A 19,613-nucleotide genomic window follows, 5' to 3' on the forward strand; every position below is an offset into this window, starting at 1 on the left:
TATCAGGTATGCAAGGATGGTTCAACATTAGAAAAACAATCAATGTCATCCACCTCATAAATAAAACAAAGGAAAAGAACCATATGATCATATCAATTGATGCAGAAAAAGCATTTGATAAAATCCAACACCGATTCCTGATCAAAACTCTCAGCAAAATAGAAATAGAAGGGACATTCTCAGCATAATAAAGGGCATATGTGCAAAACCAACAGCCAACTTTATTCTCAATGGAGAGAGAGTGAATGAAACCATTCCCCTTGCAAAGAAGAATTAGACAAGGAGGCCTTCTATCACTTCTGTTCAACATTGTATTGGAAGTTCTTGCCAAGGCAATAAGGCAAGAAAGGGAAATCAAAGGCATCCAAATTGGTAACGAAGAAATCCAACTATCTCTATTTGTTGATGATATGATCATATTCCTAGAAAAGCAGAGACTCAGTAAAAAATCTACTGGAGCAAGATCAACATCCAAAAATCAGTTGGATTCCTCTACACCAGCAAAGATATTGCTGAAAAAGAACTAAGGAAATCAATACCATTTACAATAGTTATCAAAAAAATAAAATACTTGGGAATAAATCATACCAGGGACACAAAAGACCTGTACAAAGATAACTATAAAAGACTACTTCAAGAAACCATAAGACGTCTACATAAATGGAAAAACATACCATGCTCATGGATAGGAAGATCGAACATTGTGAAAATGTCAGTTCTACCCAAAGCAACTTATACATTCAATACACTCCCAATTCGGCTCCCATCAACATCCTTTAAGGATATGACCAATCACTAACTTTGTATGGAAAGGAAAGAGACCTCAGATAAGCAAAACATCATTGAAGAGGAACAAAGAAGGAGGTCTCAAACTCCTGGATCTTAAAACCTACTATACAGCCACGGTAATCAAAACTGCCTGGTACTGTTACAACGACAGACATATAGACCAATGGAATAGAATTGAGAATCTAGAAATAGATCCATCGACCTATGGTCAACTGATCTTTGATAAAGATTTGAAATCCAATAAATGGGGAAGAGATTATTGGTTAACAAATGGGACTGGTAAAACTGGATATCCATTTGCAGAAAAATGAAACAAGATCTGTACCTCACACCATATTAAAAAAACTAACTCCAGATGGATCAAACACTTAAATGTGAAGCTTAAACTTCTCAAAGAAAAACTAGGGGCAAATTTAGGGGCCCTAGCTCTGGTGGCATAGTGCCTAAGGCATTTGACTGCTAACCAGAAGGCTGTCAGTTCAAACCCACCAGCCACTCCTCGGAAGGAAGATTGAGCCTTCTGTTTCCTTAGTGATATTGCCTCAAAAATCCAAGGGGGGATCGGTATGACTTGGCTCTGACTCAAAGGCAGTGAACAGTGAGTTTGATTTTGGTTTTTTAATATATGGCATATATATATATTATCGCCAGCCACTCTTTGGAAGGAAGGTTGGGCAATCTACTTCCTTAGTGATACTGGCTCAGAAACCCAAGGAAGGGTCACTAGGAGTTGAATCTAACTCAATGGAAGTGAGTTCGGCTTTTGGTTTTGTAATATATGGCATAAGTAGACTATCAAGCATAACCCAAAATGCACAAACAGCGGAAGATATACTAGATGAATGGGACCTTCTAAAAATTAAATTTGTATGTGCTTCCAAAGACTTCTTCAAAAGATTCAAATGAGAACCTACAGATTGGGAAAAAATATTTGGCAATGACATATCTGAAAAGGGGCTTATCTCTAGAATTCATAGAAAACTCCAACACCTCAACAACAAAAAGACAAATAATTCAATTTAAAAATGGGCAGAAGACATGAATAGACATTTCATCAGAAAGGGTATTTAGGGGCCCAACAAACATACAAAGAAATGCTCATGATCATTATCCATTGTTGTTGTTATTTGCCTTAGAGTCGGCCCCGACTCCTACTGACCCCTCCTTGGGTTTCCGAGGCAGTTATCACTACGGAAGTAGGATTGCCCAACCTTCCATTAGAGAGATGCAAATCAAAACAACAGTGACATATCCTTTTGCCCCAGCACTAGAAGCAAATTTCAGCAAGAACAGAAAACAACAAATGCTGGCAAGGATACGGAGAGATCGGGACTCTCATACACTGCTGGTGGCACTGTCAAATGATATAGCTACTATGGAAAGCAGGATGGTGATTCCTTAAAAAGTTGGAATTAGAAATACCATTTGACCCAGCCACTCCATTAGTAGGTCTATATCCTAAAGAAATGAAAGCCAAGACAAGAACAGATATATGCACACCCTTGTTCATCTCAGCACTATTTACAACAGCAAAAAGATAGAAACAACCTAGGTGCCCATCAAAAGAAGAATGGATAACCAAACGATGGTACATACACACAATGGACTACTATGCAACCCTAAAGAATAACTGTGGTAGTTAACTTTTTGTGTTAACTTTGCTGGGTCTGGTTGAGTGGCTCAGCAGCTAGATGTAGTATTCCCCATGATGAGACTAGTAATCAACTCCACGGTGGAATCTACTGTGAACAGCTGAGTACATGATTTAGGGATCTAAATCTACTTCCTGTATAAGGAGCAGTCTTCAGGAATGTCTCTAGCTGATGGCATGCTTGGACCCTGCCATGTATCCATGTCATTGTTTAGCAGCCTGCCATGCTCTGACAACCATGGGACTTACAATGGACTTGAATTAATTGCTTACCATGTGGTTTAGTAACATAGGGACTTTGCCATTTTATTTGTTGGCCTTGGGCTTATTAGCCTCAGTAGCCAGTAGCTGCCTGAGTGAAGAGATACCTCTAGCTTTAGTGGGCTGGGAGCAAGAGGCAGAGCTGAAGCCCAAGGTCTAGGGGCTTTCATGCAGCCCCTAGTACCTGGCACTTTGAATGCAGACTTCTAGCCTCTCAAACTGTAAGAGAATAAATTCTTGTTTCTTCAAGCCACCTCATTTGTAGTATATTCTTTTCAGAGCAGCACTAGGTAACCAGAATAATAATGTAGAGTCTGCAAAATACTGCATAACATGGATGAATTTGGAGGACGTTATGCTGAGTGAAATAAGTCAATCACAGGAGGAAAAATAATATTGTAGTAATCTATTATTGCAAAAAGTCAAGGAAAGGTTTATATATGAAAGGAAATTTTCTTTGTTGGTTACCAGGGGAGGGGAAGAGAGGGAACACTGTTGGATAGGTAGAGACAAGTATTGATTTGGGTGAAGAAAAGGGCAATATACCAGATGTAAGTAATCAACATGGTAGCATCCAGGAAGAGAAAGACATAGAGAGGTGTGTGGGAGGTACAGACAGCAAAGCTGAAGCCTTTTGCACATACAGTACTGTGTTGTCTGTGAAGGCAAACATTGGTATATAGGCAGATAGATGGGTGGATAGGTTGAACTATTAGATATGTTCAAGCAGCAGGGAATGTGCCCAAGTCCATATATAGTGTTGGCAGACAATGTTTCTACAAGTGTATTTGTATGTTCTGTAAGAATTCCCAGGTATATAGCAGAGTTGACAAGGGAAAAGGTTGTACTCATTTCTTGGTCACAGCCAGCTACTCAGAGGGAGCAAGTAGTTGGACCTGTGGGCTTGGGACCATAGTAGAAGGGGACATCAAGCTCAATTGGTATAACATACTACACAAAAACATTAGTCTACATCCTACTTTGGTGAGTAGCAACTGGGATCTTAAAAGCTTTCAAGCGGACATCTAGATGCAAGGATGGGTCTCTCCCTCATCCAGAGCAAAGAAGAATGAAGTAAACCAAAGACACATGGAAACAGTTAGTCCAAGTGACTGGTACACCATGTGATCCTCAGCCTATATGACTATGAGACCAGAAGAACTAGATGGTGCCCAGCTACCACTGTCAACCATTTGGAGGAGGATCTATGTAGGAGACCCTGGATAGAGTTGGAGAACAATGTGGAACAAAACTCAAAATCATCTGGAAAAAAAGGAACAGGTTTGCTGGTTTGATAGAGCCTGATGGAATCACTGAGACTATGGCCCTTAGCTGCCCTTCAGGTCTGGAATTGAACCCACTCCTGTGGCTTCCAGCCAAACAAAAGACAGGCATATGAGGTCAGCATTTATAATAGGTAAATACATTTCCTTGAGAGATCAATCACCGGAGAATAGAAGGACTGTGTATGCACAGGGAGACAGTTTGGGGGGCAGGAGTGCATGGAGGGAAGGACACAAAGAAGAGGTAACTATGGGGAGGAAGTGGGAGGGGAGCTGTTGCATTGTGTTTAATTGTAGTCAATGTAATGAGACAAAGTGTATGTGAACTGCTGTATGGAAAGTGAATTTGCTCTGTAAATTTTCACCCAAATCTCAATTAAAAAAAAAAAAAAAAATTGAAGTATTGAAGATTCATGCCAAATAAAACATGTCTATGAATCAGTTTGGACTAAGGTCTGCCAGTCTGTAATCTCTTCCTTAGATTCAGACTTTAAGTTCCATGGAAGAATATTGTCTGGAAATTTTTGATAAACAATTTTTCTATTAGATTCACTACTACCTCTGTTGAGCACATATTAATCTTACAATCAGGGGAAAAATATATGAAAGTTCATAAAATTTCATTTTTTCTGACCAATAACAAAAAATCCCTATCTTGATAATAAACCTAGAGTAACAATTTTATATGAATTCTCTTGATAATTGTAAGGGAGAAAAATATCTGGTGATTCATAAGATTATTATTATGTAATTATTATGCAATAAGATTATCACTGAGTAATTATAAGAATATTTATTTCTCCAGTAACACCCTTTCTCTCAGTGTCAAAACACAGTAACAAAATAATAAATTGATCAAGAGGGAAACCATGGATAAATGGGAGTCAAAAGATCTATAATTTATTAGACTATGGGTATATTAAACTATGGCTGGAAAAAACTATCACTTTGACAATGAAAAAAAAATTCTGCACAAATAAAAAAGACTTTCACTCTAGAATCTATCTGCTATCTTATCCAAAATGTCAGGGTACTTTTGTATCCATTCCAAAATAGATATTTCTGATATTTTATGGAAATACTGTCATAAATATTTTATATAGTTATATTCTGTCTACAAATGCAGCAAGATATCATAAGGTTCATCTTTTCAATAAAATGCTTTATTATAGGCACAGTTGAATTCTCCTTGGCACAGCCTCTAATTTGAGCACAAAAATCCTGTACAGAAAGGAATGACACCTTGTGCAGAGTGCTTAGCTCTGTTTTTTTTAAGCACCCTGAAATTTTATACTCACCATTAAATGATGACCATTTTCATTGAAAAACAGTGAAAGAAAATATTTTCCCTTGATGTCTTATATCTATGTAAATTTAAATAAAAGACTACGTAGTTTTAGAAACCCAAGGGTAAATTAGAAAACACTAAGCACCCATTATCTATAAATTAATATTTTTATTTTTGGAGAGATTCATATTTTTACCCACTATGAAAATAATTTGAAGCATAATAGCTTTTTTCCATAATTAATTTATTTATAGAAATTTAAAATAGTCCATGAGTGAACTTTGTGATTTTCAGAGATTGTATACAAAATCAATACAGTATAGATTGTTCTCCTCACTTCCTAATGCTATGTGATGAAGAAAATAAAATTTCCATATAAAGTCTTGTTATCGGCTGAGTATTTAGTATAACAGTGGCATTTTTTACATATAGTACATTACTGGAAAGGCAAAAATGAATCAAAATTCTGTTTAAGTGAGCCACTCAAGTGTCACCTGATGTTAACTTGGGAGTAGCTATTGATTTAGGCTATAGTTTTACTTTCATCTGAATGTCAAAGTCACCATAATCCTATTACTGACACTCTAAACTGTCCATTTTCACTCTTGGCTATCCAATTCAGACACAAGAAAATGTAGAGTTTCAACATTGTCTGGAATGAATGTTACTTTCTAAGCATCTGGGATTGATCCATTGTGTTTGCTCTGGATACTGTTCATCAAGACTAAGATGTGTAATGCATACTTGTGAAGGTGGGTAACACTTGCTTGTAACCACAAAGATAACACAGAGAAAATCTACGGTATGTGATAATATACCCCCCACCATCTTTCTTAAAAATATCTGTATGTCCTAATACCTCATTAAAATAAAATGTATGTCATATACCCCACATAGGTCCTGCTTCACTGTGTCAGCACTATTTGTGCAATATATCTGTCAAACTTTATTAAAATTCTTTTTGATGTGTATCTTGGCTCATAAACCTCTACAGTGTACTGATATTGCCTCAGGGAATGTCCTTGTAACACTGAATCTCTGAAGATGGGACAGTAAAATAGAAATCTTCCAACTTTTCAAGTTCAGCCTATGATATCACATACCCTGCACATTCTCCTGTCAGTACTCTGAACATGCCTTTGCATGTGTAAGTAATTATAGTACGACTATTGTTCAAACCTCATTGCATAAAACCATCTGGTAGGAAGAACATAAATACATTCAGAGATAAATAGCAGAAAACAGAGGTAGCACTGAGACTGGGATAAACTGCCAGGTCATTTTTTCTTTGTGAGATTATTTTAGAAGCAGCATTCTTTGAGTTACAGCACTAGAGTTTGATCCTTGGGACTTTTTTTATTTGTGTTGTACCTTAATTGGCACATTTCACAAGTGGATGTTCCCTATTAGTAACAAAGATGTCTGCTTATAGCACACAATTTCCATGTTATCTGATGGCCCCAGAGGAACTTTTGTACTTGTGGGACACAGGGAAGCAGGAGACATGTCAATAAAAATGAGTTTTCTGAGAGTTCATCATGGGTGTAAATACAGAGAATATCCCAAGGTGGGGGGCAAACAAACTAGGCCATGAAGGGATAAAGGGAAATTGAATATAAGCAAGATATAAGGTTAATGCCTAAACACACCAACATTATTAATCAACAAATGTTTATTATTTTCTTATTAACACCATCATAGAGTAATACTTCTTAAACTGTCTGGGTACAAATTATCTGCATGAGCTCTGCTTGATTGTTTTGTCCCAATATGTTATGATCTGATGCATTGTCCTATGAGTTTAACTACTAAGCAGTTCATAGCACAGGGAACTCTCAGTGCAAGTTCAGTAACCCCCAGAGAGGCTCCACTGAAGACATTATGGATGTCAGGGCAATGTGAAATCGCTATAAAGGTTTCTAAACACTTTCAATTTTTGTACTTCTCTTGTGGCAGAATAGCAACTAACAGTTCATGGCCTGGCATCCATTTGTGGACCACACTTTGCATAGCCTGATCTATAATGTGTAGAGGCAGAAGAGGTTACTCTTCAGCCAATTACAACCACTCTATTCAATTGCTTTTGCCAAAGTCAGTCACACCCCAGTGGTCAAATTCAAAGGTCTATATTCCCTTTGAGAGCTCTGGTGGTGTAATTCCTAAGGCATTTTACTCTTAACCAGAAGGCTGGCAGTTCAAACCCACCAGCCACTCCTCAGAAGGAATATGGGGAAATCTACTTCCATAGAAACACAAGGAGGGGTCACTATGAGTCGAATGTGACTCGATGGCAATGAATGTATATGCACTTTGGGAGCTCGGCTGGCATAGTGCCTAAGGCATTTGACTGCTAACCAGAAGGCTGGTGGTTCAAACCCACCAGCCACTCCTCGGAAGAAAGATTGGGCAATCTACTTCCATAGTGATACTGCCTCGGAAACCCAAGAAGTGGTCGCTATGAGTCAGATCCGACTCGACGGCAGTGAGTGTTGAGTAATATTCACTTTCTTTCCCCAATTTAACCATTTGTAACATCTGATGCTGTTATCCACCTTACTTCTTGAAACTTTTTCTACTTTTACTTTCTGAAAAGTACGCTTTTCTGGTTGTCCTCTTTGGTCTCCTTTTCTGTATCCTGTAAATATTTATGCTCCCCGATGATTCATCTGATCCTGTTCTATTCTCTCTAGCTAAATGTTAACATCCTTTGCCGACAAACATTTATATGTTGGGGATTCTCAATCAATCAGCAAGCAGACAACTATTACTAAATAAAAGCAAATTATGTGCCAGAAACTATATGTGATATTAGAGGTACAACCTAAACAAGGGAGGCACACTAGCTGCTGCTGGTGTGCTGCAGGGACTTTGTTTGTTTGTCTTCATATGCACCTTCCACTGAACAAACATTCATTGGATAGGAATAAGCCAAATGTCCATTATGGCTCTACTTTCACAAGGATGCATATTTTGGTCAGATGTTTGTTAAGTTATTATAATCACTTTACCTTGGACTGTAGGGGACACAAACATTATACCTGATAGGTACAGTATATTCAGAACTGTGGTCCCCAAACTTTTTCCAGCTATAGTTGGTTACAACAGAGTTAAAGAACCCCTAATTTCTCCTTTCAATATAAATACAATTCCAACAAAATCAGACTTATTGGACAGGAAGGTATTGATTTTAATGATATTCTAATAGATAGTAGAATTTTAAAATAAAATAACGTAACTCAGGGATACCAAAACCAAACTCACTGCTGTGGAATCAGATCCTACTCATAGCAACCCCTCCTTGGGTTTCTGAGGTGGTATCACTATGGAAGTAGAGAAGTAGATTGACCAACCCTCCTTCTGAGGAGTGGCTGATGGCTTTGAACCACCAGCCTTCTGGCATAGGTTATTAAAAAACAGACAAAGACTACAAAAGAACAAGATGGAATGGCACACAAATAGCTTTTAATGCAATGGAAACAAAAGTTTTATTTTCCTCAATTTTGTCCTCTCTTCTTAACCTGACTAGTTTTCTAAATGTATAAAACTATTGTTGTTGTTGTTGTTAGGTGCCATCAAGTCAGCTCTGACTCATAATGACCCTGTGTACAGCAGAATGAAACACTGCCCAGTCCTGTGCCAATCTCACAATGCTTGCTTTACCTGAGGCCTTTGTTACAACGATTGTGTCAGCCCGTCTCATTGAGGGCCTTCCCCTCTTTGCTGAGCCTCCACTTTACAAAGCATATAATCCTTCTTCAGAGAATAGTCCCTTCTGACAACATGGCCAAAGTAGGTGAGACAAAGTCTGGCCATTATAGCTCCCAAGGAGCAGTCTGGCTGGACTACTCCCAGGACAGATTTGTTAGTTCTTCTGGCAGTCCATAGTACTTTTAGCATTCTTTGCCAACACCACAACTCAAAAGCTATATATTTTGTAAGAGAACTAAAAATTAATACTAAAGATTTTTATTGTTCTAATCAATATCAATCAACAAACAACAACAACAATCAAAATAGAACTTTTTCTTCTACTTTTGTAGGCTCATCTATGATGCTTCGCATATGTTAATCTAGAGAGAAAAAGGCTTTTCCTTCTTGTGACATCTGAACTTGCTTATGTTCTTGTGATTTCCAGTGCTCAGCACAATACTTGGAACATGGTCAGATTCATACATTTGAATGAATTATATTAAGCTATTTTTGTTGTGTTGGCTCATCATGCTAATATCATTTTGTTACTATTTTCTACAATGAAATTATTTATTTATCAACTGCAAAGTACTTTCTAAATATAATGACCACACCAGCATTCTAAAGCAACTAGTAAGATAATTTATGCTGACTTGAAAGTTGTAACCATAGAAGCATTATTGATAATTTCAAAAGGTTTACCTAGTCTTCCAAACACTGTATATTGCTAAAATAATCTATATTGAATAGCCATCAATTAAAGAGCAAAATACACTGACCACAGGAAAACTATAAAAGGCTTCATTCACCTATTTTTGTGGTATTTTTCCATTCTGGATCATGCTACAAAAGTTAACTCCAATCAAAATACACCAAAGAAGAAATAAAACCAATTATGCAAGTAATAAATACAGAAGGTGATTTACCTTTATATTTTAAATTCTTTCCCCAAAGCAAACAACTAAATAAAATACCATTTTGGTTGTAAACTGTAGTCATTGTAAATTCTTCAAAAGGCTTTCCATGGTGATGAGAGAATATTTTAAATATATGCATCTCATAGCTTTCATTTAATCAAATTTAATGATAATTTTTTTTTTTAGCCTTACAGGTCATCAACCAAATGTATTGAAAAATGATTGCTTATTGCTTTGTAAGCACACATTGCTAATGCAAGGTTTTCTACTCAGGTAGATGAAACAGTTACAAGGCTCTATATGTAAAAAAAAAAACTCACCTGCATAGGAGACACAGGCAGGTGTTTGTTGATGGAAATATTCTGGTCTTAGTAAAGAGTGAAAGCCAGGCTTTCTTTTAAAAGGCATGACCCACAGAGAAGAAACATTTGAAATAATGAGAAAATAGAGGTAGACAAAACATGACAATATTTGGCAACAGTTCAAGTTCTGTGGATCCTCAGCTTCACTACCTACCTAATATGCACAGAAAGAATCAATGAAAAATATGTATATAGTTCAAATGGTTGCTACTGACACAATTTACAGCTTTATTCACAGAAGTCACTTTTACTGATGCAGAAATATATAATGTCATGCCTTTTTAATGTAAATAGCATCTAGATGGGGTTATTCAAGACACTGGAGTCTTTTCCATATTCACCTCCATGAGGAATAATTGAAGCTTGGTCTAGGCAAACAACCCATTAAGGTCTTTTTAAGTTAGACCTCCTTCTGTGTTCTGAAGAACAGCAATCAGAATGACTGTTGGTACCTCTGTTTCCTTTCATCAATGGGCACATAAAAGGGGATGAAGGTAGGGTTTTAAAGAAGAAGTGTATTAAAAAAGGGGCTGGATATTTCTCCCAAAGACCAGTATACTGTTTTTATGTTACTTTCAGAGCTTTGTCCTCTATCCCTATCCCTTATCATTTAGCCCACATATGGAACATGGATGGTGTCTGGTTAGCAGTGAAGAAAGTTCGAAGAATTCACTTTGCAAATCTGTAAATAGCAGTAACTCTGTACACAACTAAGGGTAGCTCAGGGAGGTGATCTTAGCTAAGTAGGTGAAAAGAATCAACAATGGTAAAGTCTTTCCTATCTTAATCTCTTTTATTAAAAGTATCTTACAATAAACACACACACACATAGACCTTAGCTTAAGAAATGAATATTATCAATAACTTTGGGAATCTTGATGTGTCTATCTCACCTTGATCACATCCCAAAACCCTACCCCTAAAAGCAACCATATTCTGGTTTTTATGTTTATCATTTCTTGGATTTTCTTTATAGTTTTACATGTACATTTAAATTCTAAATAATAATTGCTTAGTTTCCCATATTTTGGAACGTTATATAAATAGTTTGTATTTTTTTATATTTGATTGTGATCTCTCAGTCAGGTAGTGGTTCACTCACAAGTATGGCTATAGTTAACTTATTTTTACTGCTGTATAGCATTTTATGGTATAAAGAGGTAGCTGTTTATTTAAATAGATATTTGGGATATTTCTTTTCATGATATTGTAAACAATATAACCAAAAAAACCAAGCTCACAGCCATGGAGTCAGATCTGACTCATAGTGACCCCTCCTTGGGTTTCTGAGGCGGTATCACCACAGAAGTAGTTTATCCAGCCTTCCTTCCCAGGAGTGGCTGGTGGGTTTGAACTGCCAGCCTTCTGGTTAGCAGTCAAATGCCTTTGGCACTACACTACCAGAGCTCCATGTAAACACTATGGATATGAAAATTATTCTACGGGTTTAATGCTACACATGTGTAACAGTTTATCAAGTGGTAGAATATAGAGTTTTAGGATTTGTATGTCTTCAACAATACCGACATTTTAAAATTGTTATTCAAAGTGAATATATCAATTTAGACATCTTTTAAGAAGAATTAGAGTTCCCGATACTTTACATCTTATAAAAAACTAGCACTCTCAAAAATACTCATTCACACAGAATATAAATCTTGCATGACTGGCCACAGACAATCACACCAGAACCATATAATGCTTCTTAAGAGTCAGTTTTTGTTAATTATTTGTCAGCTATTATTAATGAAAATTAATTTGCTCATCCAAAGTCTAGAAAAAGATGGTTATATTTATATTTATAAGATGTTAAAAATAGATTTAAATTTTAAATTTTAAAAATAATTATTTTTATGATTACACATTAGTTGTCAATTTTTCTAGTAAGAAAACTCCCTATAATGTTGTATGAAAACAGTGTGTCAAACTGTGTTTTGCTAAAGAGGTAAAGTTTCCTGTCAAAACAACTAATTAGAAGGTATAATAATGTCTTCCAAGATTTAAGAAGTCACTGTTAGTGAAGAGAAAAAATGAGGAGAAAAATAAAATCTCAAACCAGGATGCAAAGGATAAACTAGATTGTCATCTCCATTTTCAAATTTTGCCTTGAGTATACAACTATTTTGCCATCATTTCACCAACTCTAAATCACTCAATTAATAGGCCACAGAGAGGCTTCAGATTTATGAAAAGGGTTTAAATCTCAAACAAAATTCTTGCTGTTTCTCTTAATATATTTAGTCATTGCAATATTTTATTTTTATTACAAAAAATGTTTTAGGTGCTGAAAACCAATCATAGTACAAATAGATCTATTTTTGGTTTAGTCTGCTGCAGACCATCTGGTAATCATTAAGTTACTGAGTTTATTGGTATAATATTGAAATCCCTGAGTCACAAATTATTTGAGAAAAAGTTGCTCAGCTTCATTTAAACCAAGGTTTTGCTTGTATGTGTGTATGTATAATGAATACACATACATACACACTTCCACCAGCTATATAGCTTAGCTATATATACATGCAGTGCATACATGTCAGTATGGGACTAATGATTTGAACAAATGAAGCTCAGGTCAGAAAAGTCAATATCCATATAGAACAATTACTTCTCCATGGTTTCATGATCACAAACTACATCTCAAATGCTCACCAGCTACCTTTTAAATGAGGGGGTTGCAGGAAGAGGGATTATGGTGGGGCAGAATATAACCTTAACCACTTGAGGAAGGAAAAAAAAAAAAAGGTCATGCTATACTCATGGTTGGTCCATGTCACCCTTGACCATAAAGAGTAGCATGTTAAATTTTGGTAGACAAAGACTTCAGAATGAGCAGTAAGGGAATGATGAAGGGGGCACATTTCCACATAATTGTTACTTCTATCCTCAGAGAAACAAGAGAAAGGCAGAGCAGTAATCTCTAATGTGGTCTTCTAGATATTTTGCTAGAAAATATTTCTCTATCTCACTGGACCCTCTCTGATCACAATATACACATCTAAATAATGTTAACACTTAAGCAAAATAAAGTATAAATAATCAAAGATTCTTATGTTCTATTTATCAATCCACCATGACTTTGTTACCTCATGTGTCATCTTTCAACAAAAGCAAAGTCTTCAATTTGACACCTCCATGACAAAACTGATTCTTTTTTGTTTTGTTTTGTTTTGAATGAAATCTATCTGCTAAAAATATGGAATACATACATAGTTTATACTTATTTACATTTTACGGACTTTCCTTAGGTGATCCTATTTCCTCTTGCTTTTCACCTGACTAATTTCTTGTCAATTATTTCATTATTTGGCTTCAATAGATAATCATTGTTTTTAACATGAGAGTTGAATGCACTTGACATTATTAAATCCCATGTAACTGTCCCTTTTTGAATCTTGTTGCAAACAAACTTTCTACATGTTTAAATAAAATTCTTAGGAATTTGAAAACTTATGTTTATCTATATTACAAATAATGTCATAAAGAAACATTTTCAAGGATAAACATGATCTTTAGGCCAAGAGGTAAATAGTTAGAAGATCAAGGTAGAAAAATAAATGTAGTAGAATGGTACCAATTATATATATATATATATATATATGCTTTTTGGCACAGTACTATAATAGATAAGTAGTGTTTGACAAAAATCTTTGTTCAAATAAGACCTTCTTTGGGTGACATAGTACCAGATTCATGGTATGTATTGTTTTTACTTTACCACTTAATCATCTTTCATTTTATTTGTTGGACTGATCTCATAAATGGGCAGACCCATCTCGTAAGAGCAGTTAAATGTCCTGGAAGAACTTGAACAAATGCAGATATCCTTGACACAGGAAGGAGTCAATGTTTAAAGACAACAATGAAGGAAAGGTTTCTTGCATTAGAGGTTTAAAGAAATTCTCAATAAAAGGCACAAAAGTGTATTAGTGATTTATCTTTCTCATAAGCCCAATGCAATACATGGCATTGGATTGCAAAGATAATGGATAACAAAAGCAATTCTTTACCAAAATGTATCCTTTGTATTCATTAGTCCTCCATAGTCTAGTTCTATAGGTGTCAGCAGAAGGCTCTTCCTTCACTATTAAGGAATCTGGCCACTTTGACAAGTGTGATAAAGAATAAGGAATGCCAGGTGCTGGTGTTTTGAAGAACAACTTGTCTCTACTTGCAGAACCAATGAAAACTGTCACCTTGTGACTTCCTGGAGGATTATAACCTCAAATGGAGTGTTTCATAAGTATTTATCATCCTTAAAACGCTGATCAGAAATGCCAAGTGATTATGGTTGCAAGACACCTGTTTTTGGCAGTAGTCCTGACAAAAGCTCCTTTGCTATATTGCTGATAAATATTGACATTATGTTCTAAGCAACATGGAACTGCTTGAAATCCTGTCTTTTCTCACACAAAGCAATGAACAACAACAAGAAAAAAACACAAAACTAAGCTTTGACATTTTGCTGATTTCTTTAAAAGCAAAGAGCTCTGTAAATGAGACATTTTACTTGATGTTTTCCAATGTTTGTTTTAAAAAACAGAGTAAGAGAATACCAATTAGAAAAACTTTTAACTTTTCACTTACCTTGGAAACTCGATTTGCAACTTCTCTGCCCACTGTCAGTCCCTGGACAAAGGTGCGGGCGGCAATGAATGCGCGAGTGACCTGAATCTTCAGTTTCCGGGGCACATCGCCAAATGGCTTCAGCTGGTCTGTGTATTTGCTCACACATTCCAAGTAGTCCTCACTGAAGTGATACTGAGGGTTTATCAGCTGAAACATCCGTTCCAGAAGCCGAGCCCAAAAGTCATTGAGCATCTCCTCCAGATTCACATTGCCCCCCGTGTAATATCTTTTAAGCTCCGTGAAGAGGTCCTGGAACACTTCTGAGTTCTGCGTGTACAGCATTCCATAGGTCCTTACAAACATATCATTGAGTGACTTTTCTGCGTTCTCCAGGAGCTCTCGGAAAAACTCTGCCAATAAAACAAGAAAGTAATCATAAAGTTATAAACTCTAAAATATAGAAACCAAATAAAAACTGAGAAATCTATTAACCTTAAGAACAATTGATTTTAGTGGGCATTTTCACCCACAAAAATGTACTCTGTGATTACCGTATCAAGGAACCATTGATAACAATATTTTAAATAAGATTTAACTTGCATCTATGATTTTCCATGAGACAATGAAAAGAGAAGGCCATGTGATTTTAATTTAGAAGAACACCTACTAACATTAGGAATGTACTGTTTGATAGCTCGTCACAATGCTCAATTACTTTTTTTTTATTAATTATTATATTTTAGAAAATTTTATCATACGATATAAGCTCAAATCAAAATATGTTGCAAATATAATGTTCATAGAATTGTCACCAACACAGTAATAAATGCATACTGATAAATACATTTGCTCTAGTCTATTTATGATTTTTTTTCTAGCACTAAATTCAATTATAGCTTACATTTGGAATAGTTTGCAAATGGGATATTCAAATTAATGTAATATTTGGGACTCTTCACAGTTTCTATATATGGCAACAATTGTCAGTGTACAGAGATTCATAATGCAATTAAATTCACTTAATGCTAAAGCTATAATGAACATACTTTGGGCTGCCATAGTGAATCAAAAAGCCACGAAGTATCTTGGATTATAATTATAAACATAACCTACCACTACATAGAACTGAATAAATGTATGCAATTGAGATTTCTGGGTTAGAAGTTCTAAACAAAAAAGTATACCTATATTGAATAAATGTATTTTCCTATCCTACAACAGAACTTTATTACTAAGATCACTGTAAAACCAAAAACCAAACCCATTGACAGCAAGTTGATTTTGACTCATAGCAACCCTATAGAACAGAATAGAACTGCCTCATAGGGTTTCCAAGGCTGTAAAATTTGATGGAAGTAGATTGCCTTATCTTTCCCCATGGAACGGCTTATGGGTTCAGACTGCTGACCTTTGGATTAGCAGCCCAATGCTTTAACCACCATGCCACCAGAGCTCCTTAAGATCACAACAAGATGCAAAAAATAAGACAGGAATCACTGGGTACTGTTAGCCTCACTGGCCATTATATTAGACTCATCTTGTATAGAGATTCATCTTGTATAGAGGCACATATTCATATATATGTACATAGAGCCTGCTTAGAGTAACTGTTATCACATTTAGAGAATATAACTTGGTACATGGAACAGGCTAAGAAAAGATCACCCTTTTGGGTTTATAAATCCAAGTCCTCAGTAACAGATTCTGCTTTACCTCTTCATAAACAAACAAACAAAATCCTTTGCCTTAGAGTTGATTCCAACTTACCCACCCACCACTGCCATCTAACCAATTTTGATATATCGTGACCTCCATGGTGTTTTCAATGTTTTAAATCTTTATGGAAGCAGACTGCTTCATCTTTGTCCCACAGAGTGACTAGTGGGTTCAAACCACAAAGTGTTTGGTTAGCAGCCCAATACCTTAATCACAGCATCAACAGAGCTCTTAGATTCCAACTCATGGTGACTTCAATCTGTTACAGAATAGAACTGTGTTCTGTAGGGTTTGGGGGCTGTAATATTCACAGATCTCTAGGCCTCTCTTCCATGTGGTGTTACTGAGTGGGTTTGAACCTCCAACATTAGGTCAGTAAAGTACAAATCATTGATGCCACCCAGGGACTTCTACTCTCCTGTCTTTGTTGTTAGTTGCCATTGAATACAACAGAATGGAACAGTGCCCAACGCTACATCATTCTTGCAATTGTTGCTATGTTTGAACCCATTGTTGCAGTCACTGCATCAATCCATCTCATAAAGTTCTTCCTCTTTACACAAATCCTCTACTTTGAATTATGTCCTTCTCCACTGAGTGATCGCTCTTGATAACACATCCAAAGAATTGAGATGAAGCCTCAGCATCCTTGTTTCTAAGGAGCATTCTGGCTATACTGCTTCTGATACAGATTTGTTTGTTCTTCAGGCAGTCCATGATATAGTCAGTATTCTTCATCAAAACTATAATTCAAATGCATCAATTCTTCTTAGGTTATCATTTTCCAGCTTTCACATGTATATGAGGTGATTGAAAGTATCATAGCTTGGGTCAGGCACACCTTAGTCCTCAGGGTGGTATATTTGCCTTTTAACACTTTAAAGAGGTTTTTTTGCAGCAGATTTGTCCAATACAACACATAATTTGATTTCTTGACTGCTACTTCTTTGGATATTGATTGTGGATCCTAGTTAAATGAAATCCTTGACAACATGAATGTTGTCTCTATTTATCATGTTGTTGTTTATTGGTCCAGTTGTGAGAATTTTTGTTTTGTTTATGTTGAGATATACTCTAGACCTTCATCAGTAAGTGCTTCAAGTTCTCTTCACTTTCAGCAAGTAAGGTCGTTAATGATTCCTCTTCCAATCTTGATGTTACATTTCTCATGTTGCTTAGCTTCTTGGATTATTTGTGCAGCATACCTATTGAATAAATACAGTGAAATAATACAACCCTGACAAACGCCTTTTCTGATTTTAAACCATTTGTTAGGCCGAAGCAAACCCAAAGCACCAACATTTCAGTTAGCAACTTCCTCCGGTCGTCAAGCCCTGATGAGACAGCCTGATAAGACAACGGAAGTAACAGAACCTGCCCAGACTGGAAAGTCCCATGCAGTGGCAAACTTCCTCTTGTGAAGCCCCCTCATGCTAATTAAGTGCAGACCCATGCTAATAGCTAATTGGACCCCACCATTTCCTTAGTGTCCCCACTTAGGTCCTCCACAAGACTATAAACCCTCCCCTCCCCAGCCAAGCGGTGCGACTTCCCGGACCCCTCTCAGGGACCCGTGAACCGCGCCCGGGCCCCTCTCGGGGCCCTGTAAACCTCCCCCAGAAACTCAGAATAAAAACTTCTCTTTAACCTCACTTTTGTGCATCCTTTTCTCCTTACTGTGGCCTTACACCATTCCCTTATTCTATTCCAATAACTGTCTCTGAGTTGATGTACAGATTCCACAGGGGCATAAGTAAGTGTTCAGGAATTCTCATTCTTCACAATGTTATACATAATTTGTTATGGTGTGCATAGTCTATTCCCTTTCTATAGTTAATAAAACATAGTTTAATATCTTTCTGGTATTCTTTGATTTCAGCCAAGATCTATCTGACATCAGCAATGGTATTCCTTATTCAAGTCCTTTTTTGAATGGCTTGAATTTCTGGCAGTTCTCTGTCAATGTACTGTTGCAAATTTTTTTGAACTATCTTTAGCAAAATTTTACTTGCAAGTGACATTAATGATATTGGTTGATAATTTTCTTTGGATGACTTTTCTTTGGAATGTGCATAAATATGCTTATCTTCTAGGCAGTTGGCTAGGTAGCTCTCATCCTAATTTCTTGGCATAGACAAGTGACCACTTCCAGCACTGCATTCATTTGCTGAAATATCTCAATCGCTATTCTGTCAATTTCTGGAGCCTTGTTTTCTAACAATTACTTTAGTGCAGTTTAAACTTCTTCCTTCAGTATCATGGATTCTTGATCATACATATATGCAACCTCCTAAAATGGTTGAACGCAGGTCAGTTCTTTTTGGAAAACTGATTCTGTGTATTCCTTGCATCTTCTTTTGATGCTTCCTGCCTCATTCAATATTTTGGCCATAAAATCCATTATTACAACCCAAAGCTTGAATTTTTTCTTCAGTTCTGTCAGCTTGAGAAATGCTGAGCATATTCTTCCTTTTGGTTTTCTAACTTCAGGTTTTGCACCTTTCATTATAATATTTTTACTTTGTCTACTTGAGCTGTCCTTTGAAATGTTATGTGCAGCTCTTTTTCTTCATGATTTCTTCCACTCAGTTTAGCTACCCTATGTTCCAGAGCAAGCTTCAGAGTCTTTTAATTTTTTCCTGTCTCTTTAATGACCTTTGCTTTCTTCATGTATGATGTCCTTGATATCATCTCAAAACTTATCTGGTTTTTGGTCTTCAGTGTTCAATGTGTTAAATCTATTCTTCAGATAGTCTCTAAATTCAAGTGGAAAATACTAGGTGTTGTACTTTGGCTATTGTATATTTATTTTAAATTCTTTATCATCAAGGTTAACTTGCATATAAAGCAATTGATGGTCTGCTCTGCAGCGGCCCCTGGCCTTGTTGTGATTAATAATACTGAACTTGCTGGCTCCGATAAGATGGCGGACTAGGCAGAAAGACTGCACAGACCCTCTTCAACAAAGAAAAGGGAAACCGATTAACACAGACACAGATGATAATCCAGGACCCCTGAGCCTTGAAGGGAAGGATATAAAAGTGGACTAAACCCCAACTAGCAGAAGAATTTGCATGAAAATACCAA

At 36.4% G+C, this 19,613-nt stretch overlaps 1 protein-coding gene across 1 annotated transcript in view; it reads right to left on the reverse strand.

Annotated features, from left to right (window-relative positions):
• Nucleotides 1-19,613, reverse strand: part of GPC6 (glypican 6) — a gene marked incomplete at its 5' end in the record, with an annotated part of 1,291,124 nt that overhangs the window by 825,404 nt on the left and 446,107 nt on the right. Inside the window, one exon of the mRNA XM_042781413.1 lies at nt 14,829-15,220. Coding sequence (XP_042637347.1) covers nt 14,829-15,220 — 392 coding nt within the window. The remainder of the gene's footprint in view (nt 1-14,828; nt 15,221-19,613) is intronic.

The sequence above is a fragment of the Orycteropus afer genome, unplaced genomic scaffold (assembly GCF_000298275.1).
Source record: "Orycteropus afer afer isolate SDZICR_OR568_19922 unplaced genomic scaffold, OryAfe1.0 scaffold00117, whole genome shotgun sequence".
Classification (NCBI taxonomy): Eukaryota; Metazoa; Chordata; class Mammalia; order Tubulidentata; family Orycteropodidae; genus Orycteropus; species Orycteropus afer.